This window comes from Gadus morhua, chromosome 11 (assembly GCF_902167405.1).
Source record: "Gadus morhua chromosome 11, gadMor3.0, whole genome shotgun sequence".
Lineage (NCBI taxonomy): Eukaryota > Metazoa > Chordata > Actinopteri > Gadiformes > Gadidae > Gadus > Gadus morhua.
The window spans coordinates 1,492,923-1,519,127 of NC_044058.1; the positions used below are offsets into that span (position 1 = coordinate 1,492,923).

At 43.1% G+C, this 26,205-nt stretch overlaps 1 protein-coding gene across 2 annotated transcripts in view; it reads left to right on the forward strand.

Annotated features, from left to right (window-relative positions):
• The window catches only part of plekhg4b (pleckstrin homology domain containing, family G (with RhoGef domain) member 4B), a 59,958-nt gene extending 39,941 nt beyond the window's left edge, over positions 1 to 20,017 (forward strand). For both annotated transcript variants that reach the window (XM_030371181.1, XM_030371182.1), the window contains exons 16-23: positions 11,345 to 11,434; positions 11,662 to 11,886; positions 12,206 to 12,376; positions 12,500 to 12,677; positions 12,849 to 12,965; positions 13,235 to 13,516; positions 17,947 to 18,551; positions 19,568 to 20,017. In XM_030371181.1, the coding sequence (XP_030227041.1) occupies positions 11,345 to 11,434; positions 11,662 to 11,886; positions 12,206 to 12,376; positions 12,500 to 12,677; positions 12,849 to 12,965; positions 13,235 to 13,516; positions 17,947 to 18,551; positions 19,568 to 19,573 (1,674 nt within the window). In that variant the 3' untranslated portion in view covers positions 19,574 to 20,017. The remainder of the gene's footprint in view (positions 1 to 11,344; positions 11,435 to 11,661; positions 11,887 to 12,205; positions 12,377 to 12,499; positions 12,678 to 12,848; positions 12,966 to 13,234; positions 13,517 to 17,946; positions 18,552 to 19,567) is intronic.
• Positions 20,018 to 26,205: the final 6,188 nt, after the last annotated feature.

Here is a 26,205-nt window from a genome sequence, read left to right on the forward strand (position 1 = left end):
GACATTTTGAAATGAAAACTAATTTTTTTATAGCTTATTTAGCTTATTATATAATACTGTTTATGCTGAGACTGCTTTGCTTTTTGTTACCTGTAGGGGTCTGTGTGCAGGCTTTGCGCACCGCCTGGCCAGCGTGTGTTTGTCAGGTGAAAACTAAATGCCAAGGGAAATAGGTGGTGGTTGAAAAAAGTCTTTCGACCACTTATTACGTTCACTCGTTTCTTATAATGGTTTATTTGTTTCCTAGAATAATTTCCTTAATTTAGAACACAGTATTGTTCATTTTTGATTTGTAAAATAAATACAATATTTTCTCTTGAAGTTGCAAGTTTTTAAAATGATTGGAAACGAGTCGAGCTGACCTCGCCTTGCTGAACCCACGGTCCAAACAAAGAACATCCTTAATTCAAACATGCCTTTTCATTTGGCCTCAATTGGTTATGGATGTGAACTGTTTCCCAAAACCTTCTTATAGCCTTCTTAACTACGTCATTCGTAACCTCTTCTTTAAGTTCTTTGTGTGTTTCCCAAAACGTTCTTTGCTACGAATCTCTTTCGTACGTCGTTCGTTGGTAAGGTTGGTCTGAAGTGCTCGTAGAACCTTCTTAGCTCTACCATAGTGATGGTTCAGCTCCTGACGCTAGTCGACGCCACTGTACCTTTTAGAAATCCCTGTTGCGCATGGAACTGCCACATTGACAGTAGCTGCGTTTACATGGGCACTTCTGATCTGATTAGATTTCGGAATAGATCTATTCCTATCGTGCAATCCGAATGTGCTGTATATATGGCATTTACAAAAGTGGTAAGCGTACGTCTCTATGTCTCTCACGCACAACCGTTGTGTTGGTATGGACTTATATGATATATTTAAGGGATAATGTTGTAGGACGCCGGTCATTATCGGGAAAATAAGCCCCGACAGGGCGAACCGGACCCGGATGCGAAGCAGAGGTGTCTTGCTTCGCGCTGAAGGGTATTATTTTCGCTAATGACCGGCGACGTTCTATACATTATCCCGCTTATTACTTATTACATTAAAACGAAGCAATATCTTCATACGGTGTGTCTTTTTACAATTAGTTTCGAAGCCGGTCTCTTAAAAAAAATATTGTATTTATTATACAAATCAAAAATGAACAAAACTGTCTTCTAAATTAAGGAAATTATACTGGGAAACTAATCAACCATAACCAAAAAACAAGTGAATGTAATTAGTGATCGAAAGACTTTTTTCAACCACCTCCCTTTCCTTCTTATTGATATTTAGTTTTCACCTGACAAACACACAGTGGCCGGGTGGTGTGCAAAGCCCGCACACAGACCCCTACAGGTAACAAAAATTAAAGCAGTCTCAGCATAAACAGTATTATATAATAAGCTAAATAAACTTAAAAAAATGTAGCTTTCATTTCAAAATGTCTATTTTCCTAAATAATCAACAAGTCAGACACCTTTGTAAACAGAAAATCAATAGCCTAATTTGAACGGCCTCAATCTCCACCGCTGTTTTCAACCTGGTCTCACAGGAACCCGTGTAATGACTACGGACGCTTAACTCGAAATCCGTAGCCACATCACGGAAACACGCCGATTTCCGTGATGTGGCCACGGAATTCGCTCCAATGCAAGTTAATGACACTGATGTTCCGTGGCACACACACACAGATTCCCGTTTCAATCTGTGTGTGTGCCAAAGTTGACCACGGCGGGGGCTTGACTCAAAATCCGTGCTGGTCTGACGGAATCACTTAAATTGTCCGTGATGTGGCTACGGAATTGGCTCCAATGCAAGTAAATGTCACTGTTATTCCGTGGCTCACACACGGATCCCTGTTTCAACAAGTGAGTCGACCACCGGCGCTTAACTCACAGTCCGTGGTGGTCTCACGGAATCACTTAAATTGTCTGTGATGTGGCTACGGAATTGGCTCCAATGCAAGTAAATGACACTGTTATTCCGTGGCTCACACACGGATCCCCGTTTCAACGAGCGAGTCGACCACGGGTGCTTAACTCACAGTCCGTGTTGGTCTCACGGAATCACTTAAATTGTCCGTGATGTGGCTACGGAATTGACTCCAATGCAAGTAAATGACCAACCCGGTATCACGCAATTGCGTGCTCCTGCGCACGAACGTTAATCTATTGAAGCGTGTTCCCGAGCACGATAGTCCGACTTTTTGCGTGTTACACAAAACGAAATGTAAACCAATGCATTCTGAATGGGAGTGTTCTAAGACAATTAACGTGCTCCACAAAACGGTACGAGAGAGAGAGAAAGAGAGAGCGGGAGGGACAGAGAGAGAGAGAGAGAGAGAGAGAGAGAGAGGCTTCAGAAAGGGTGTGCGCAGATAGTACAGTGCACCCTAGTTATGTTTATGCCAAAACCTATATATATAATTAGGCTGTGGAAATTGCAATAAGTTAACACAACTTCGCACGTTGAGCACACAGCCGTGTGACTCGTTTATTTTGTAAAAAAGAAAACCGGAAAACAAAGCGTGCTGAAGGTAAACAAATCCAGCATGGTCTGTGACGTCATGAGACGCACGTACTCCTTAGGGACCGCGATCCCTGAACCACCAAGAACGTAAATGACATGCAGTAAACAACAACACAATTGAAAGAACAACACATAACGAAATACTGTAGGTGAATTATGTTACGGTCACTACAAGGCTATAATTATATTATTTAGCGTGTAATGAGACAATCTATAGCCAAATTGTCGAAGATGCCCGAGAATCTTCGGGGATATCAGCATGGGAAATCGGCGAATCAGACCCATGAAGGGGGGGGGGGGGGGGGGACACGTTAGTTGAGGGGGGGGGACACGTTTGTTGAGGGGGGGGGAGACACGTTTGTAGGGGGGTCAACTGAGAACCCCAATTCCCAGAATCCCCCGCGGCTCCGGAACACGGCGTAGCTTATATTAATCTTTATTATCTGAATGGGAAATGCAATATTTTAGGACAGATACACCATTAAACGCGTTTCTAATGACTTTTCTAGCGAGAAATGTACATTTTCCTTACATAATCTTCAGTCAGTGAATGTGTATGATCTTTATCAATCTTTATTATCTGAATGGGAAATGCAATATTTTAGGACAGATACACCATTAAACGCGTTTCTAATGACTTTTCTAGCGAGAAATGTACATTTACCTTACATAATCTTCAGTCAGTGAATGTGTATGATCTTTATTAATCTTTATTATCTGAATGGGAAATGCAATATTTTAGGACCGATTCACCGTTAAACGTGTTTCTAATAACATTTCTAGCGAGAAACATACTTTTTACTTGCATAATCTTCAGTCAGTGATTGTGTCTGATCTTTAGTTTTATAGTTATTAGGATTTGATCGGCTCGCTCGCATGTTTCAACGACGTCAGGTTGCTTTCGCTAAACTAGCAGCTCACGTGCTTCCTGCGTTTGTGTGATTAAACTGTTACTTTATGTAACTTTTAATGATATCATCTTGTTAGAAACACGTATATCTGAGAGCCAACCCAGTCGCCAAAAGCATACGTTGACAGTGTACTTTTCGTGAACACTGGATTACGTCGCATTTCAACATAAAATAGCGTGTTATACAGACACACACACACACGCACAGACACACACACACACAAGCACACACAAGCACACACACGCACGCACAGACACACAGACAGACACACACACACACACACACACACACACGCACACACGCACACGGTGCATTTCGCTGCTAAAACAACAACAAAAAAATATTCCCTCAAATATTATTACTTTCAAAACGTTGGCCAAAATGGCCAATAATATCATTTTTTATTTGGGATGCTTCTAGGACATTTTGGGTGGATTTTGAACGGTATGTGGGGGGCACGTTTTTTGCAGGACCTGGCAACCCTGCGCTGTTGCCCGAGATCTGGATCCTCCCCGGCGTGGTGCCGTCTCCTTTTGACCTTTTGACCCCAGACTTCTGGGGGGATAGCTGAATCAATTCATTAGTCAATCAGAAGCATGTAAATATCTTCCCGGTGGCGTAAGAGGACGAACAAGGTGTCCTTCAACATCTACGCTTCCAGGAGATTGCAACAGTGCCACACATGAGCATATTCGAACATGTTTAATGGTAGTAATTAGCTGTCGAAATTGGAGGCCTTAATCAATACTGAGCAGCTATTGATTTGCTTCCCGATAAAGATTTGTCACAAATGACATGTTATTTAGCATCTACACGTTGAGCTGAGTCCAATGACACCAAGAACGACACTCTAGCTAATGGTAACATGTGTTTTACATGGTACACCTAGGTCTAGGACATGATATCGGTGTAGCAAGAGGCCGAGCTTGATCTCATTGGACTCAGCTTAACGTGTAGATGCTAATTAACATGTAATTTGTCAAAAATCTCCATCGGGAAGCAAATCTATAGCTGGTCATTATTGATAAAGGCCTCCAAAATCGACAGCTAATTACTACCCCGAAACATATTCAAATTTGATCATGTGTGGCACTGTTGCAATCGTCTCGAAACGTAGATGTCAAAGGACACCTTGTTTGCTCTGTTGCACCACCGGGAAGATATTTTCATACTTCTAATGGATTGATTCATATTTTAAGGTTCTCGGAGTGAGACTTTAAGTGGCTGCAGCAGAAGTGTTGAGACGAAAGATGATATCAAGAGATTTATAGAATATTCCCATTCACATTATGATTCTTCGTCGTAACATCCGACCAAACATCCTTTACATTCACAGAGCGAAGATTATGAAAGTCCAGGCTCAGCAAGTGCTCCATCTCGTTGCACCTGCACCCAGCGGCTCGCTTGCAAGATTTTGGCCTGAAGTTCTTCCCAGACCAACACCCTAGCCATCCAACATGCATATCTGAGAATCAGGCCTCTCTTTAATAATGACAAAAAGTTATGAGAGAAACACACATTAACTTTTTGTTATCTCATAAGCGGCGTGGTGCCGGCTCCTTTTGACCTTTTGACCCCCGACTTCAAAAACGTGGCCACAGGCCAGCTGTGTCTACACACCTTTAGCCACAAATGTACACCTCCATCCCACAAAAAATGGGGACTAGAAACTAACCTCTGTCTTATGTACATTTACTGTACTGTTGGAGGTCACGCCCCTTTGCCGACCTTTTCGAGATAGCTAGGGATGCTAAAATGTTTACACACATTTCCCGGGGCCCCGTGTACGACATATCCGAGATTTGGAGTTCTAGCCCTTAGAGAAAAAAAGTTTTCTCAAATGGAGTGTCATTTGGACAAAGCCCCTCAGAAGTGAAGCCTGCAAGACCTAATGGTTCAGAATGTGGTGGAAAAACAGTTTTTGAGATAGGAAGGTCCTACCGCCCTGAAATTTTAATACCTTATTCTAGGGCCTAACTGGGACCTCCGCACCGAAACTTGGCCCGGTCGGACCCCGAGGGCAGGAAGGGGGGGCCCTTCCTGCCCGAGACTTGGCCCGGTCAGACCCCGAGGGCAGGCCCCCCCTTCCTGCCCTCGGGGTCCGACCGGGAGGTGTACATTTGTGGCTAAAGGTGTGTAGACACAGCTGGCCTGTGGCCACGTTTTTGAAGTCGGGGGTCAAAAGGTCAAAAGGAGCCAGCACCACGCCGCTTATGAGATAGCAAAAAGTTAATGTGTGTTTCTCTCATAACTTTTTGTCATTATTAAAGAGAGGCCTGATTCTCAGATATGCATGTTGGATGGCTAGGGTGTTGGTCTGGGAAGAACTTCAGGCCAAAATCTTGCAAGCGAGCCGCTGGGTGCAGGTGCAACGAGATGGAGCACTTGCTGAGCCTGGACTTTCATAATCTTCGCTCTGTGAATGTAAAGGATGTTTGGTCGGATGTTACGACGAAGAATCATAATGTGAATGGGAATATTCTATAAATCTCTTGATATCATCTTTCGTCTCAACACTTCTGCTGCGGCCACTTAAAGTCTCACTCCGAGAACCTTAAAATATGAATCAATCCATTAGAAGTATGAAAATATCTTCCCGGTGGTGCAACAGAGCAAACAAGGTGTCCTTTGACATCTACGTTTCGAGACGATTGCAACAGTGCCACACATGATCATATTTGAATATGTTTCGGGGTAGTAATTAGCTGTCGATTTTGGAGGCCTTTATCAATAATGACCAGCTATAGATTTGCTTCCCGATGGAGATTTTTGACAAATTACATGTTAATTAGCATCTACACGTTAAGCTGAGTCCAATGAGATCAAACTCGGCCTCTTGCTACACCGAGATCATGTCCTAGACCTTGGTGTACCATGTAAAACACATGTTACCATTAGCTAGAGTGTCGTTCTTGGTGTCATTGGACTCAGCTCAACGTGTAGATGCTAAATAACATGTCATTTGTGACAAATCTTTATCGGGAAGCAAATCAATAGCTGCTCAGTATTGATTAAGGCCTCCAATTTCGACAGCTAATTACTACCATTAAACATGTTCGAATATGCTCATGTGTGGCACCGTTGCAATCTCCTGGAAGCGTAGATGATGAAGGACACCTTGTTCGTCCTCTTACGCCACCGGGAAGATATTTACATGCTTCTGATTGACTAATGAATTGATTCAGCTATTCCCCCAGAAGTCTGGGGTCAAAAGGTCAAAAGGAGACGGCCCCACGCCGGGGTGGATCCAGATCTCGGGCAACAGCGCAGGGTTGCCACGTCCTGCAAAAAACGTGCCCCCCACATACCGTTCAAAATCCACCCAAAATGTCCTAGAAGCATCCCAAATAAAAAATGATATTATTGGCCATTTTGGCCAACGTTTTGAAAGTAATAATATTTGAGGGAATATTTTTTTGTTGTTGTTTTAGCAGCGAAATGCACCGTGTGCGTGTGTGCGTGTGTGTGTGTGTGTGTGTGTGTCTGTCTGTGTGTCTGTGCGTGCGTGTGTGTGCTTGTGTGTGCTTGTGTGTGTGTGTGTCTGTGCGTGTGCGTGCGTGTGTGTGTCTGTATAACACGCTATTTTATGTTGAAATGCGACCTAATCCAGTGTTCTCGAAAAGTACACTGTCAACGTATGCTTTTGGCGACTGGGTTGGCTCTCAGATATACGTGTTTCTAACAAGATGATATCATTAAAAGTTACATAAAGTAACAGTTTAATAACACAAACGCAGGATGCACGTGAGCTGCTAGTTTAGCGAAAGCAACCTGACGTCGTTGAAACATGCGAGCAAGCCGATCAAATCCTAATAACTATAAAACTAAAGATCAGACACAATCACTGACTGAAGATTATGCAAGTAAAAAGTATATTTCTCGCTAGAAATGTTATTAGAAACACGTTTAACGGTGAATCGGTCCTAAAATATTGCATTTCCCATTCAGATAATAAAGATTAATAAAGATCATACACATTCACTGACTGAAGATTATGTAAGGAAAATGTACATTTCTCGCTAGAAAAGTCATTAGAAACGCGTTTAATGGTGTATCTGTCCTAAAATATTGCATTTCCCATTCAGATAATAAAGATTGATAAAGATCATACACATTCACTGACTGAAGATTATGTAAGGAAAATGTACATTTCTCGCTAGAAAAGTCATTAGAAACGCGTTTAATGGTGTATCTGTCCTAAAATATTGCATTTCCCATTCAGATAATAAAGATTAATATAAGCTACGCCGTGTTCCGGAGCCGCGGGGGATTCTGGGAATTGGGGTTCTCAGTTGACCCCCCAACAAATGTGTCTCCCCCCCCCTCAACAAACGTGTCCCCCCCCCTCAACTAACGTGTGTCCCCCCCCCCCCCCCACCCCCCCCCCCCCCCCGTCATGGGTCTGATTCGCCGATTTCCCATGCTGATATCCCCGAAGATTCTCGGGCATCTTCGACAATTTGGCTATCGATTGTCTCATTACACACTAAATAATATAATTATAGCCTTGTAGTGACCGTAACATAATTCACCTACAGTATTTCGTTATGTGTTGTTCTTTCAATTGTGTTGTTGTTTACTGCATGTCATTTACGTTCTTGGTGGTTCAGGGATCGCGGTCCCTAAGGAGTACTTGCGTCTCATGACGTCACAGACCATGCTGGATTTGTTTACCTTCAGCACGCTTTGTTTTCCGGTTTTCTTTTTTACAAAATAAACGAGTCACACGGCTGTGTGCTCAACGTGCGAAGTTGTGTTCTTAACTTATTGCAATTTCCACAGCCTAATTATATATATAGGTTTTGGCATAAACATAACTAGGGTGCACTGTACTATCTGCGCACACCCTTTCTGAAGCCTCTCTCTCTCTCTCTCTCTCTCTCTCTCTCTCTCTCTCTGTCCCTCCCGCTCTCTCTTTCTCTCTCTCTCGTACCGTTTTGTGGAGCACGTTAATTGTCTTAGAACACTCCTATTCAGAATGCATTGGTTTACATTTCGTTTTGTGTAACACGCAAAAAGTCGGACTATCGTGCTCGGGAACACGCCTCAATAGATTAACGTTCGTGCGCAGGAGCACGCAATTGCGTGATACCGGGTTGGTCATTTACTTGCATTGGGGCAAATTCCGTGGCCACATCACGGACGATTTAAGTGATTCCGTGAGACCAACACGGACTGTGAGTCAAGCGCCCGTGGTCAACTCGCTCGTTGAAACGGGGATCCGTGTGTGAGCCACGGAATAACATTGTCATTTACTTGCATTGGAGTCAATTCCGTAGCCACATCACGGACCATTTAAGTGATTCCGTGAGACCACCACGGACTGTGAGTTAAGCGCCCGTGGTCGACTCGCTCGTTGAAACGGGGATCCGTGTGTGAGCCACGGAATAACAGTGTCATTTACATGCATTGGAGCAAATTCCGTGGCCACATCACGGACGATTTAAGTGATTCCGTGAGACCAACACGGACTGTGAGTTAAGCACCCGTGGTCGACTCGCTCGTTGAAACGGGGATCCGTGTGTGAGCCACGGAATAACAGTGACATTTACTTGCATTGGAGCCAATTCCGTAGCCACATCACGGACAATTTAAGTGATTCCGTGAGACCACCACGGACTGTGAGTTAAGCGCCCGTGGTCGACTCGCTCGTTGAAACGGGGATCCGTGTGTGAGCCACGGAATAACAGTGACATTTACTTGCATTGGAGCCAATTCCGTAGCCACATCACGGACAATTTAAGTGATTCCGTCAGACCAGCACGGATTTTGAGTCAAGCCCCCGCCGTGGTCAACTTTGGCACACACACAGATTGAAACGGGAATCTGTGTGTGTGTGCCACGGAATATCAGTGTCATTTACTTGCATTGGAGCAACTTCCGTGGACACATCAAGGACAATTTAAGTGTTTCAGTGAGACCACCACGGGTTTTGAATTAATCCCTGTGGTCGACTCGCTCGTTGAAACGGGGATCCGTGTGTGAGCCACGGAACATCAGTGTCATTAACTTGCATTGGAGCGAATTCCGTGGCCACATCACGGAAATCGGCGTGTTTCCGTGATGTGGCTACGGATTTCGAGTTAAGCGTCCGTAGTCATAACACGGATTCCTGTGAGACCAGGTTGGCTGTTTTCTATATTTTCTATGTATTTTTTTTAATCAGTGTAGGCTATGCTATGTTCGCCCATGGTTAAATAAATGTTTAGGCCTACTAGGAGGTAATCGGTCACTGTTTAATTCGCAAAGACTGCAATACTTTTTAGAACGATGTCATGCGCATGAAATGGAAACTCGATCTCTGAGCAATCGATTTCAGCACGTTCTTTCTGGACAGCGCCATTTACGAACGACGTAAGGAGTGTTTCCTAAGAAGACTCCTAAGAGACCGTTCGAGAACCACGCCTATAGAGGTAAATAACTGATAAGTCTAAACGTAGGCAACCTGATCTCACAGGAAACAGGAATTTCCATGATGTGGCCACGGATTTTGCGCCAATGCAAGTTAATGACACTGCTGATCCGTGAATATATATTTATTTATTTATTTATTATATACGGAGACCACCAGACCTCCTCGAAGATACGAAATAAATAAATAAATATACATATATAAATATGATCTGCTGCAAAACTTGGAGTATCCATAATACAAAGCATTGACCCTTTTTTGCACTTGTGGTTTTGACATATACATAAATAGGGTGCACTGTAGCATACTATCTGCACACACCCCTGCTGAAGTTCTCTCTCTCTCTCTCTCTCTCTCTCTCTCTCTCTCTCGCTCTCTCTCTCTCTCGCTCTCTCGTTTCGTTCTGTAGAGCAGAAAAAAGTTTGAGAAACGCTCCCATTCCCATATTGTGTGTATAGCCTATATTATTCACAGATTCCTAGACCAGGTTGGACGTTATCGGGAAACCGGGCGGGTCTATCCTGCTGTTACACCTTTCTTGCTGCTGACGTCACTCACACACGCACTACCATTCTCGCAAACACACATATACGCTACTCTCGTAACACTGCTATCCTGCATGTCTATGTTTTTATTTTTTGCTTGTGTGTTTCCAGTAATTATTTTCTTCATGAATGACTTAAAACCATTGTTGAAACACAACACTGCCAATGTGGCAGTTCGATGCGCAACGGGGATTTCTTAAGGTACAGTGGCGGCGACTAGCGTCAGAAGCTGAACCATCACTATGGTAGAGCTAAGAAGGTTCTACGAGCGCTTCAGACCAATCTTACCAACGAACGACGTACGTAAGAGATTCGTAGCAAAGAACGTTTCGGGAAACACGCAAGATGTTAAGATTGAACTTAAAGTAGAGGTTACGAATGACGTAGCGTTAAGAAGGCTTTTAGAAGGTTTCGGGAAACCGGGCCCATATAATCTCAGTGTAAAGCATGGCTTCACTAGTCCTCAGATCCTCATGGCTTCACTAGTCCTGCTCCATCCAGACCATCTCAGTGTAAAGCATGGCTTCACTAGTCCTCAGATCATCTCAGTGTAAAGCATGGCTTCACTAGTCCTCAGATCATCTCAGTGTAAAGCATGGCTTCACTAGTCCTCAGATCATCTCAGTGTAAAGCTTGGCTTCTCTACCCCTCAGATCATCTCAAGCATGGCTTCACTAGTTCTAAGATCTTCATCGCTTCACTAGTCCTGCTCCAGATCATTTCAGTGTAAAGCATGGCTTCACTAGCCCTCGCTCCAGTTCCAGCCGTGTTAATTACCACTGAACTTACATGCCATGCCACATTGTAAATTGTCCAAATGTCTCAAATTGATGACAGCATGTCACCAGCATAGAACAGGTGACTTTAACGCATTTATCTCAGTGTAAATGGTACAGCATTCTCAAATGTGTGTGTGTTTGTGTGTTTATGTGTACCTATTTCTGAACCCACTCTTACTTCTTCTGTGCAGGAGGATCAGTTTGGAATGTATGCCCTATACAGCAAGAATAAGCCCCAGTCAGACACCCTACTGTTCAGCCATGGAAACTACTTCTTTAAAGTGAGTACTGGACCAGGGGAATATCCAAAAGTCAATGTTGGACCTCTGAGACCTCTTTCATCACAATAATGTCATACATTTTGCATTTAATATCTTGTGCTCATCATAACATTTTTGCAATTCATTTCCAATTACAATGGCCTCCTTTGATTGTATGGTAAAGTTGGTAAACCTGTCAATACCCTGATCCCCTCCTTCAACGATAACATCCTACTGACCTCTCCCAGAACAAGCAGCTGGAACTTGGGGACAAGATGGACCTGGCCTCCTACCTGCTGAAGCCCATCCAGAGGATGAGCAAGTACGCCCTGCTGCTCAAGGACCTGATCAAGGAGTGCAGCCCGTCTGAGGAGCAGGAGCTCAGCGATCTGCGCACCGCCGAGGAGATGGTCAAGTTCCAGCTCCGCCATGGCAACGACCTCTTGGCTATGGACGCCATCCAGGGCTGCGACGTAGGCCTCAATGCATTTCCTTTTTATTAATATATCAAAAAAAGCAAAAGATAATTTACACAAAAAATACAGATTCTAATATGATAAATGAACATAAAACATGCTTATCTGATATGATCTTATTTAATGTAACATTATGTTGAACATTTACATTTGTTTGGCGTTAATGCCTGTAAACGTGTTTTCGGTTGGGTACTTAATAATGCAGAGTTGTAGACTTTTCTCCTGTCAATCAAACCCTTCAGTACAGGTCAGGATCCCAGCAGCATACAGCCATTGTTTAGTATGACGCATGTGGGTGACCCGGCTTCCTGTGCAGGTGAACCTGAAGGAGCAGGGCCAGCTCCGGTGCCAGGATGAGTTCATTGTCTGGTGCGGACGCAGGAAATACCTCCGCCATGTCTTCTTGTTTGAGGACCTTATCCTTTTCAGCAAGACCAGGAAGATCGAGGGCGGATACGACCTCTACATCTACAAACAGTCCTTCAAGGTCACATTCTGCCTGATTTCAAAGCGTATTAAACAGGAACAAAGGTTCTATGTTTTTCTGGATCTACCTCCGACCTGTTCAAGTGTGTTAAGGTCCGTTTGATGTTTGTTTGGTGGTGCTCAGACAGCGGAGATCGGCCTGACGGAGAGTGTGGGCGACCGCGGCCTGCGCTTCGAGATCTGGTTCCGCAGGAGGAAGTCCCAGGACACGTACGTCCTCCAGGCCAGCTCGCTGGAGGTCAAGGCCGTGTGGACCGCCATCATCGGCAAGATCCTATGGAGGCAGGCGCTCAGAAACCGGGGTTAGAACTAAAGTCCAATCAATGTCCTTCACCACTGCTTTTCTAACTCCATAACGCAGATGATTAACAATGTATCGCCAGCTATCATAGTAATATAAATCGGTGTAATGACTAATATGACATCCTTTGTCGAGCCATGTGCATCTAAAGAAGGATTGATTCAAATTGCAGAGCTACGCATGAAGGAGATGGTGTCTATGGGCATTGGCAGCAAGCCTTTCATGGACATCAAGCCCAGCGATGCGGCCATCAGCGACAGAGCGATTGACTATATCATGAAGGGATCAGGTACACTTGGTTTTGTACTGTATATTAATCTACTTTTTTCCTCTGTTTCACTCTCTCAGTCACATTTCTTTGTATTATGTGTTCTATGAAACTAGTACATTATTAATATAGTAGTGAATAAATAGTGAAAATACAAAAGAAAACAACTACTCTCTCTCTCTCTCTCTCTCTCTCTCTCTCTCTCTCTCTCTCTCTCTCTCTCTCTCTCTCTCTCTCTCTCTCTCTCTCTCTCTCTCTCTCTCTCTCTCTCTCTCTCTCTTCAACCACAGAATGTAGAACGCGGGCGTCCATCGCGGTGTCATCCTTCGACCACTCCTTCTCCTTCAAGAGGCCCCACTCCACCATCTCCAACAGCAGCACCTCCTCCTCCAGCAGCCAGTCCTCCTCCTCCCTGCTGGGCTCCCTAAACCTCCACCTGTACTCCTCGCCTGCCCACCCCCCCCAGCCCTACCCCTACCCCCAGGGCAGCGTGCCCTTGTTCGGCTGGTGGCCCTACGACTGCATCGAGGAGGACGAGCAGGAGCAGGACGCAGGCCTGCATTCCTCTATGAGTGAGTGACCCGCTTCGGGATCCACATGTAACGCCCCTCGGAGGACAGGGGGGCTACACAGGGTTTAGGTTAAAAATGACATCTACAAATTGATTGTAGCAAAGCTGATTTTCGTAACTCGTTAGCTTCCACACTCATCTAGTTGGCTTTACTGGGCTCCTCCAGACACAGGCGGCATGGTGGTGGTGTTGAAGCCGGTTTATTGTTAGGTTTGCTGATAATGATAAATGGCCTGGTGCTCCATGTTGCCATGCAGGAGTCCTCTTCCTGAGTGTGTGTGGTGGTGGCTGGTTAAGCCTGTGCTCATGGATCAGTCCATTCCCAACAGATGTGCAGCCTCACCAGCCCTGCTCGGGTTGCTTACACCAGCCATCATCCACATACACTCCCACAGTCACACTGTGCTGATAACGGAGCCTCTTCGGCTTGATTATTATTAGAGCTGTCAAGCGATTAAAATATTTAATCGTGATTAATCGCATTAATGTCATAGTTAACTCTAATTAATCGCAATTAATCGCAAATTATTTTTCTATGCTAAATATCCCTTGATTTTTTTGTCCCATAATTCTTCTCATTTTAATTCTCTTATCAACATGGTGAAGTGCATCGGCTTGCCTTGTGCAAATGATTTTTTATTGATAACAACATTGGCATATACACTGATCAAAACAGGACGAGTGCAATTAAACGACTGCTTTGAACAAATGTCATTTGGACATAGCAGTCAGGCTACTGCTTCTTTGTTTTGAGCCAAAGAAAAAAAAAAAAAAATTTTTTTTTTTTTTTTTTTAATAAAATAATTGCGTTAATCGCGCGATAAAAAATTTAACGCCGTTAAATTTGGTTTGCGTTAACGTCGTTAATAACGCGTTTAACTGACAGCTCTAATTATTATTTGATCCTTCAGCTACTATATTCAGGTTCTCTATTTCGTTCTTTGGACGTGAGATAACACGATGGACAGCCAATAGGTGCAAACATCTGCAATGTTCAATGAAAGACCTGATGGAAAGGCTTTTCCATCAGGTCCCAGGACACAGCACTGCGACTATTCATGGTGACAACGGCCTCCTGATGGCTGCCCACACTGGTTCCTCCAGATCCTCCTGGGTTTAAGAGCTGCCTTCAGCACGGTCGACCTCACTCTCCTCCATCGCCTTCAGGGCTCCGTTGGCCCCACAAGCACCGCTCTTACATGGCTCCAGTCCTACCTAACTGTGCGAGTTGTCGTTGTCACTATAGGTGACTGTGGGTCTTGAGCCCACCAGCTCACGGGTGCTCTCCCTGAAATCTCAGTCCTTGGTCCCATTCTCTTCCTCCAGTCGGTGGGCCATATCATCGCCCCACACCTACTCGGGGTGATACCCAGAAGCCACCCCCAACCTACCCGCTGCCTCCACCCACCTCAATGCCTCAGGAGACCAAAGCTTGGATGACAGACAACTCTCTCCTATTGGACAGCAGCAAAAGAGAAATCCTCCTGGTCGGCACTCCTAAACAACCCATGATAACACCAAAGCCTTCACTCACAACCACTGCCATCCCTATCTCCATCATCATGTTACCATAGTAACACCACACCCTTCACTCACAACCACTGCCATCCCTATCTCCATCATCATGTTACCATGGTAACACCACGCTCTTCGCTCACAACCACTGCCATCCTATCACCATCATCATGTACCTTGGTACACCACGCCCTTCACCCACAACCACTGCTGTCCCTATCAACATCATCATGTTACCATGGTAACACCAAAACCACTGCCTTCCCTATCGCCATTTTCATGTTATCAAACCTGGGTATACAGTTTGATACCTCTCTGACCATCGAGAACCACATCAAGAACCCCCGTCTGCCATCTCCGGAATGTCCCCAGCCTCGGCCTTCACCACCGGGCTGAGGCTGCACCGTGCTCATTAGAGCATCCACCTCCTCAAGGTTGGAACGCTGCATTGCTGTCCTGGCCTTCTGAACCAATCACTCCAGAAACTGCAATACAGATCCTGAAGAGGGTCTGGAAGAAACCGGGCGACCCACATCACGTTGCCTACAAATTGCACTGCTCAACCTCACTTCTGTTTTCCAAGATACGAAACCCTAGCTCCAGACATGGTCAAGCTCCACTATTCCCTATTCCGAGAGAGACAAATAATCCTGACGGGGATTTTGGCCAGTTGTTACTGTGCCAGAACAGTATATCATATTAAACTTTGGTAAAACGGGCGCCAACCGTCTTTCCTGTGCCAAAACGTTGAGAGGAGGAGCGGGCGAATCTGCTGTTTATAAGTGTACCCTCTGTGTGTGCGTATGCGTGTGTGAACGAGAATGTCAGGGAGAAAGAGTGCTATGAGGAGATGAATGAACGGAACGATATTTATATTTAAAAATCGCAAAAAAGAAAGAAAAAAAGAAGCAGAATCAATTTGTGGCGCTCGCTATTGAATCTGTGGCGCTGCGCCACACATAGGGCTATGTATGGGAAACACTGGGTTGTCATCCCAGGCTCAAAGCTGAACACCAATCAACCCATTGTCCTGCTATATAAATAGGGACCACCTTTTGGGATGGATGATATCATCTTTGATCGCTGCCACTGCGGCACTTTCTGGTCATGAGAAATGACTGCCAAGGTTACCTGCTTCTGTGGAAGGCGCTTTGAGTCTTGAGCTGGCTTCTGCATCTGTTTGTGCTGCACACACCTGCCATTCCACAGCATGTCTCTGTGGCAGGTGCTGGAATAAATTGTTTGTGTTCCCCATTAATGTAGCAATGTGTCTCATATGATTGTCAACACAGTCATGGCCCGGATCCCCGCTGCCCGCTGACAAGGCACCACCGCCTCGGAAACGGCAGCGTGCCTCGTGGCGGTGGTGCGTTGTGGTCGCGTCGCCTCGTGGCGGTGGTGCCTCGCAGCGGTGGTGCCTCGCGGCGTTGGTGCCTTACGGCGCCGGGCAGCGGGTTTCCGGCAGGAGACAATCGCGGGCAACAATCCCCTTCTCCTCCATGTCGCGGTTCATGTCCTTCAGGGAGTCAAAGCCAAAGTTCCTTTCCCCCCAATTCCTTCTCAACCATGCCTGATATCAGTGACCTGGCCATACCAAACGGGATATATTTTTTAAGTGATATCAGAATAACGGCGTGTGTAGCTCCACGTTTTTGTCACCCTTTCAGACGGCTTGGTAGCCCAACAGAGTTACCAAGCAGAGTGTCGAAAAATAGGTATGCTCAGCAGGTTTATTTCGGGACCTTTTGGCGGTGGAAACGCCAATATATGTGAACCGAACCGCACCGCTCGGTGGAAATGCCAATATAAGCGAACAGAGCCGCAATGTACCGCAACGAACAGTAGCGCACCGCTCAGTGGAAATGAGGCATACGACTGAGCGGGTTCATTGGTTCTCGTAGCCTAGAATCAAGGGGATAACCCCTCCCTCCGGGCTGCTCCACAGCCAGGGCTCCTGTTTATTGGTTCATAGCGCAGCACAGCCAGGGCTCCAGCCTATTCGTGAATAGACATTGGCGCGATTCAGATCCCTTAGCTAGTCACACCCACTCAGAGGAGGAATTTCCTCCTCTCTCCCATTGAACTCCATGTTATTCAACGGCCGCCAACACTGCCGGGGAAATGAATGGGAGTCAATGGAGGCTGAGGGAGGAACGTCCTCCAGCAGTAATTGTCAATAGGCGGTAGGGGGTGCTAATGTCCCTTTACCCAGGGAAACGAACATTACATATACAAAGGCATTAAAGTAGTCATATATAAGGGCATTTAGGATCTTCCTCCATCTCCTCACTGGAGAAGCCTCCACTTAAGCAATAGATCACGCCAGGCTGTGGTATGTGCTCATTATACCACTGTTAAGGGGCGTTGTCCGGCCCCGACGCGCAGCGGAGGGCCGGCGACCCCCTTCACAGTGGTATAATGAGCACATGCCACTGACTGAAGTGATCTATTGCTTTTATACAACGGTTACTGTTATGGCGAAACGAAAGTCATAGACACACTACATTTAAAAAGAAACCAAAAAAGTCATAGTAGCCGTTTTATTAAAGACTACCAAAAAGTAGTCCCTCCTGGCTGCCTTCAAAATGCACGACGGTCGCTATGCAACACACTTCAGCGTCCCTCCGAGAGAACGGTTGTACCGGTTTCCACTTGTGTGGCGCGGAGTGATGCACAAAATGATCGGGCGTCATAGCAGTTATGTATACGCTCATTATACAACAGTTAGGAAGCAAGGATTTAGGCCCCCCGTTGTATAATGATACATATATACTTATGTGTATGCATATGTTTATCGTTTTCATTTGTATTACTTTCAGCCTCCTAGTCTTCCACTGAATAGCGTCTTTGCTGTTGAAAGTTCTCCATATGTCTGATGTTCCCCTCATGGTGCTGATGTGTCTCTCTCTGTCTTAGTGACTGAGGGCCCTGAGGCATGCCTCCAGGGGCCTCCCGGGGACCACGGCATCACGCGCCCCCCCGGAGACCGCGGTGACATGGGGCCCCCCGGGGACCACGGCGTCATCGGCCGCCCCGGGGACAACGGTGTCATGGGGCCCCCCGGGGACCACGGCATCATGGGGCCCCCCGGGGTCCACGGCGTCATTGGCCCCCCCGGGGACCACGGTGTCATGGGGCCCCCCGGGGACCACGGCGTCATTGGCCCCCCCGGGGACCACGGTGTCATGGGGCCCCCCGGGGACCACGGCGTCATTCGCCCCACCGGGGACCACGGTGTCATGGGGCCCCCCGGGGAACACGGCGTCATTGGCCCCCCCGGGGACCACGGCGTCATTTGCCCCCCCGGGGACCACGGCGTCATGGGCCCCCCCAGGGACCACGGCGTCATGGGGTCCCCCGCCCCTGCCCTCCCATCCTACAACAACCACAACAAAGACGAGGCCGAGGCTATCTCCTCCTCCGGGTTTCTGTGCTCTCCCACACACTCCCTCACCCCCCCTACTCCCCTGTTCCAGAGGGACGCTGACCTCCAACCCCCTGTGACCAAGTACATCACCGCAGTGAGTCCGGGTCTCGCTTCTTTCCTTCTTATTCAATCCTGAGAATCTTGTATCTATTATGTCTTGTAACAATTATATAACTATAATAACTATCTTAGGTTCCACATTCATTTTGTATGTAAAGGCATTACAAGTTCAAATTTTATTTCACTAGTGAATCTAACGTGGTGGTTTAGTTCAGTAAGTGGTCTACCCAGTCGCAGACTCTCTGTCTCTTCTCGCTCTGTTTACACGTTTAACAGCGCTTGGAAACTACGGATTTCCTGATTTAGCTGCGTGAAAATAAAAAAAAGGTGTGTGTACCGTGCGAGCACGGCCGCAGCTGGGGTTAGCCTGGCTGTTAGGGCTCTGTTCTCTGATAGGTGGCCGGTGTTTGTTCTGTTTGTGAAGCCTCTGGGTGCGGTGCTCTATGATTCCTTCTTCCTTTAATGTTCTTGGTATCTTTAAAGTCTACATAATGCACCTTCTCTATTGTCCATTATTGTTATTTTAAATGGTGTACTTACTTTAATTACAATTATACAGCTTCAAGTAGTTTCATGCGCAAATTCGGCTTTCAGCACTATATACTCTTAAAAGATAGAAAATAATGTACATTTTTATCTAGGTCAGTCCATAGTTACATTTAAGTATGAAAAGTGTCTAATATCACACTTTAACAGTTAGAAATACCTGCAGTAAACTATATATTTAGTTAGATATTTAACGTAGATTGTAGATGAAGTATTGACTGTAAAAATTGTTGAGATCTTTAGTATCGTGGTTGTACCATTATCACCAGATAGTAGGCCAACTAGAGCCAAATTAACCATAAAACTACAGGAATCGTAAATATAATCCTAAATAATCTGACACTGAATTATATCACGTCCTCTCCTAGTCCATTAGTCATTGTTTTAATTGTTTTTATAAACTAACATTTAGCTTTCAAATCACTTGAAAAAAATCTAACTTTATTTTTTATCATTTTAATATCACTTTAAGAAATGAACCATCCTTTTTCTCCTCCATTTCAGCTCTAGGATGGAGACACTCGTTCAAAGCGCCACAGTGAAAACGTTCAAAAGCAAAGCAAGATGGGAAGCAAGTGAGGACAGGCGGGAAAGACAATGTCTGCTGAGCACTGAGACTCATAGCTGATCTCACATACCTTAAGACTTGATAATGGCATTTATTGTTCTTGCCGTAAGGTGTAAATTAATACTTAAGAGTATTAAAGTTGATGGAAATGGTACGTCATGTTTTGCATATTTGTTTGAATTTACTGCTGTAATTATGTGGCAATGTTTATATTGTAGATGAGCCTTTATTTAGTATTTTGCAAAACGGAGGAAGCACAGTAAGTTCTGCATTCAAACTTTAAGATTCTGTTTATAAAAAGCATTTTCGTGTGTCATTCTCAGTTCATTTTGTAAGTCTGTACAGTATTCAAAATGTTTTAAGATTAAATAAATATTTCATGTCAACACCGTTTTGAATGTTTATTAAATATTGCTGAGACAACAAAGATGAGCCTGAATAATACCTAATACAATATTATATATATTTGTATATACATACAAAGAGCACAATTTATTGTCTGCATGAAAGCACGTTCAATGTTAAGCAGCGCTACTGCGTGGAAATAGTTTATCCTTCTCATTGTTGGAAGAAAGCGTAACCTTAATTTACCACACGGCCCGGGTATATGATAACCACAGCCAAGCTACGAGCGCGTTGAATTCTAAAACTGGTGACAGTTGAGGCGCAACTGAAAACCACAGACAAGACTAGAGTTGTAGAGCTGTCCTCAATTGAGCATCTATCTTTATAATACATTTTACAGCAGCGCACGATGATGAAGACTTATTTTTTATTGCCTGATATGATGTATCTCCAGTACACCTGTGATTCCTTTTTGGACCGATTGAAAAGTTGAAATTTACGCAATGAAGTATATTATATGTTGCTTAAGAATTGTTTGTGTCTGTTTCTCTCACTCCGAATGCAGACACAGAGAACCAGAGAGAGAAACAAATTGAGCCCCATCACACACATCTCCATGAGCTCCAGCTGAAGGAGAAAGGAATAAAGACACATAAAAACATTTTTAAATTAGTCCAATAAAAAGCACATTTCAGAAGGGGTCTTGCCATCTGTGCATGTTTGCATTAAACAACTCTCATAAGGATTCTTACCTTCAAGTGTTGGTTAAGTTCGCTCCCCCTGGTAAAGTCAACACTTATAATAACCACTTCGAGTGTTGCCATGACTACACCGGCCAGGTTAAGGAAATAGCATACCTGAAATAATTGTAAATATGATAATACAGACGCACACGTTTCATGTGCGTCATTAACAGAATGATATTCTAATCTATTGTGTTGTACTTACAGGTAGTAGTCTTGGATTTTTGCACAAAAGGTTTGTTAGTAGTCCGGCACCAAAAAACTGAAAAGAATCATATATAATATCATAAAATATAATAATACATTTATTTTGCATACAGCTTTTCAAAATAGTTACTTAACAGCAAGAATAAAATCACATAATTAAAACATTTTTAAATAGCAACATGGATATCAATCTATTAGCAATTTATATTATGAGCCTGATTCATGAGTCCGAACCAATACCGTATGTACTATAACTCCATTCGGGATGAATGTAGCAATATTTATGAACCTTGTTGATAGAGAGAAAATAATGTGCTTAGAAATAGACAGAAGAACATACACTAATTACATTTCCTGTCGTAAAGTATGTTTTATCTATTACTTTCAATTTATGTAAATGCTATAACTCACAAATGGTCCTGTCAGGAATGAGATTCGGAGGAGTACATAAAGAGATTTAGTCATCTCTAAAGTTATAGCCAAAACAATTTCCACGGCAACACTGAAGAGGCCATCCACCATCAGTATAGACTGGAACAGATAAAAAATAACAAATACAATGTTTGATGATTTCATTTAAATTTCCTTATACCATTTAATGTGTATTGAAAAATAATGTTTTACAGTGGAAATTGGAGCAATTTCTTTTAATAATTCAGATTTCTGAAGATAATATTTAAGAGATGCTGTATCAGTCTGTATTCTGTCTCTGAACACCGTAATGCAACTTTTTAATGTCACCATTTCATAAATTATAATTCATTCATTCTTAAAATTAAAACTAGTATCTATAACAATGTTTGTAAACTATTCAAATCCCCAATCTGATTGCATTTGTATTAATGTCATGATAATGAATGAACAACACCAAAGATAAAAGCCAGCAGTGCACTGTCCAGTTGGTTTTTAACTTTGTTATGCAGCACTTTTTCTACTTCTCCAACCTAGATTGTATTCTTTGATGGTTCTCAGCCTTACTTTATAGAACCTGCTTAATGATGTTTGAGGTAAATACTGCAGATTTATAATATATTGTTATCAAAACACAAACATGTGAGTATTTGTGTAATACTTTAAAGCAATTAAATAATGTTAGAATCAGTCTTTAACTGGCAGGATGTTGTTGAATTGGCAGCTTTGTCTGAATAATTGAATAGGCTCTTTTGACTTCACGTTACCCCCAGCACAGCAGGAGCTGTCCCCAGCAGAGCATGTAGGGGTCTTCTCTCAGCCCGCAGAGGCTTGAGGGGTTGGTAGTATTTGATGAGAGGGCCAGCCTGGTCCTCAGTGTCCGCCTCCTCCTGGACTCTCCAGATCCCTATGGGACTATCTGCACAGGCCATGGAGTCCCTGTGACATCCAGAAATCAAGTTGGTTAATTTGTTGTTTGATAAACAAAACTTATTCGGTCTAACTAAGGAAAGTATTTTCGCTGAGCCATTCAATAATGGCATTTGTATAATTTTTTTATCATTGTTGCAGTCTTTGAATTTCATATATTATTGTTTCATTGTAACAGAGTGCTATAATAGTAATTGACTGAAAACAGCTGTTTGCAATATATATAATATATATAGTCTGAATTTACTCATACATATGGACATTATTGAAAAGTGCTGTTGAGAAAATGGTGTATGTAAATCAATGTATACAGATTCTCAAGCAAAACATGACGAACAGCAAAACTAGTAATACTACACATTTAATTTAACAGAAAGCCACACTAATCCTTACCGTGCCTTCTTAGTTCAATATTAATTCTGTGCTGTTTGCATCTGACTCAAACTATCTTAGCTCTCTCTGACCACTAAGAGTCTTCTTCCTGCTGAAGGGGGGGGGGGGGGGGGGGGGTATGATGGGCTGATAGCTGCCCCCCCCTCCCTGAACCCATAGAAGCCAATAAAACAACAACAGAGTTGAATGTATTGATTTGAATGACACGTATTGAGCATATTTATTATATTTTTTAATACATTTGTTTTGCATCCCCATTTTGTGTGCACGTGAATGTGAGTGAATGTGAGATGTGAATGTATGCAATGATACTGGGTAGATAAGAAAATAAGTGCTCTACTGAGAAACGTATACCTCAAAGGGAAGTAAGAAAAGGGGGGAAGTAGGCTACCCGTAAATAGAGTGTCTGTCTGTGGGCAAGACCGAGAGAGAGAAAGAGATAGAGAGAAAGAGAGCCCAATCTGATCTAATAGAGGAACTTTGAAGATCGAGAGCATATAGAACGCAGCGTGGTCATTAAACAACTAACAGACAGGAGCCTTTAAACTTAATCAAAATAAACGAGGTGAGTATCAATTAAAACACACCGACACACACCAAGCCATATCTTTTGGTAAAGTACATTTTGAAAGATACGATTTTTTCCCACAGGTAAAGATGAAGCATACATTTAAATGTGATGAGGGCATGCTCATAACGATCCCATTGGGGGCTCTGAAGGACGGCCAGGAGGGGGAGCTGATGCCAGACCAGTTCCACTGTGTGTTTAGAGATGTCTACAAGGCGTTCATTACTAAGGGAAAACCAAAGAGAGTCGGGGTGTGTATTTATGGTTTTTACTCAAATAAATATAAGGTTTATGTGAGGTTTATAAAAGTTAGATGAATGTGCTGGTTTGAGATTCATATTTTTGTAAATAATTGTAATTCATTTTCTTCTAAGGTAGCCCAAGCTATTGTTGGTTTATTTGTGCTGAGCCTTGCTCTAGTCTGTAGAGTTTCCCTTTTCGTGCCTGATATCTTGCCGTACTTTAATATTCTGGTAAGGAAAAAAAATTATAACAAATAAAAACCTTTTTTAATGAAAAGACCGAGACATTAAGATGCACATTGATTTGGATAATTCTCTTCACATCTATAGTTCATGGTCTCTGGAATGCTGACCTTTGCTGCAGGCTGTTCTCCAAACATGCATGTGGTAAGGGCCCTTGAGTTTAAAAGTATAATTCTAATACTATTGATAAGCACTACAATTCAGCTCTTGTTTTCTTTCTACAGGCAAAACTATCATTTATTTGTAACATCATCAGCTTCCTCTGGTCTCTTGCGGCAATCATGCTCCATATAATAGTGTTACAAGGGAGCTACCAGGTATAAATCCCTTAAATTTACCCATGGCTTACTCGCATATATTAACACACAATCATAATTCTTTTTGGAGCCTAAATATGTACTGAATGCTGATTTTGTATAGCCTTTCAGTTCATTTGTGTTTTGTTTTCTTATCATCATCTTTTATATTTTCTTTATCTTGGTCAGGGCTAAATTGTATCAGGAATAATTAATTAATATATAATCTGAATCTAAATGTGTCAAAGGGTTGTTATTTTTTATTGTAAAGGTTTATATTCAGCCAATATTAACAAGCTAATTCAATACTTGTTCCATAGCTTTTTAATCAAATCTGTGATTATAAAATCTACAATTTCAAATTATTAGTAATGCTCATCACATTTAATTTCCCTCCTTTAGGTGACGCATGGACTTACAGTTGCCTTCCTGGGGGTTGAAATGGGGATAACCTTATTCTTAATCTACTGGTTCAGTCAATGCGTATGTAGACAACATTTTAACACTCTGGTATGTTTCTACATTTCTACTGGTACATTACTTTTCATTCATATCTGATGTTGTTATTATTTCTAACAATCTTTTTTCCACAGCCTGTTGTGCGGCTTCAGGTTTAGCTTTGTGGAAGACTGGGCAAAACCTGTCAATCTACAGCGCTTTCTATTTGGGAATGATCTAAAACCAGCTGTACCTTGAAGTTTGTTTTTGTTGTTTGAGTTGTGCAACTTGCAATGAACGGTGTGTATTTTTGTAAAATGTATGTAGGCCTATGTACATTGATGGTAAAACGTAAGGTGTACTCGCCATGTAGCTCTATCTGTGAAATATCCCAACAAATCTCAAATCAAATATCATATCTCAAGCTTATATCTGGTTATTTGGGCAAATGTTTCTTGTGCTTTGACTTTGAACAATAGCTCTTTTTTTTATTATTATTCCCATAGAGATAGTGTACCTAACTGTTAATGTAAATGTAATAAATGCAAAAAATACTGCAGAATAAAATAACAATTTGTCAGATATGACCTGGACATTTTTTATTGTTGATATTGTGTAATGATATGGGTTAACTAGGGCTTTAGGAACCTTTGCTTCCACAGAGGGGTTGGACGGTTAGAGACTGCACTACTCATTCAGACCATGTAGACACTGGGACAGGGAATTGTCTAGGCATATTTAATTTCTTCATCAAATAAATCCGGTTTTAAACTATTAAGAAAAAAAAAGTTGCACGACGATGTTTAAGTAATAGGGGTTGGATAATTGGCATAAGCTATCTGCAATACGTAGTTAAAAAACAAATAAAAATGTACTGAACCACATGATGTCGTATCAACTGATATAAAGCCCTCTGTATATAGTCTGAGGCATTAAGAATACAATTTCAAATGGCAAGAATATAGAAATGCCAAAAATATAGCCTGTATAACCAGGGAAAACAAACAATTCGGTTTAATTACAGAAAACCAACAATATGCGTCTTCCATCGTTTGAAAGGCACCGGTAAAATACAGAATGGAGATACATGTGCTCACTACATCCGTAGCTCCCATCTGTCTGACACACGCACGCACGCACGCACGCACGCCAGACACACACACACACACACACATACACACACACACACACACACACACACACACACACACACACACAACCCTATGGCGAGTGGATAGTGCCAAACCTAAGGATTCCCTGGAAGAGGCGAAGGAGCAGTCTACCCTACGTCGCCGTGGGAACGTGTTCAGTGTGATTTTATGACTTAGTTTAGGATTTACTAGTGTTTTATACAACCAACACATTTATATCACTTGGAACAGCAATGTTAATGGTGTAGGACGGATAAAGTGTTGTTTAAATGTAGGCTATTTTGATGGTGCCTGTTTTGATACTGTTATTCACTCTCAAAGTAGACCTATTATTGTTTTAGTTGAGATAATAAATTGCTAATTTGTTTGGGTAAAGCGCTTCAGTGTGATTTTATGACTTAGTTTAGGATTTACTAGTGTTTTATACAACCAGCACATTTATATCACTTGGAACAGCAATGTATAATGGTGTAGGACGGATAAAGTGTTGTTTAAATGTAGGCTATTTTGATGGTGCCTGTTTTGATACTGTTATTCACTCTCAAAGTAGACCTATTATTGTTTTAGTTTAGATAATGAATTGCTAATTTGTTTGGGTAATTTACTG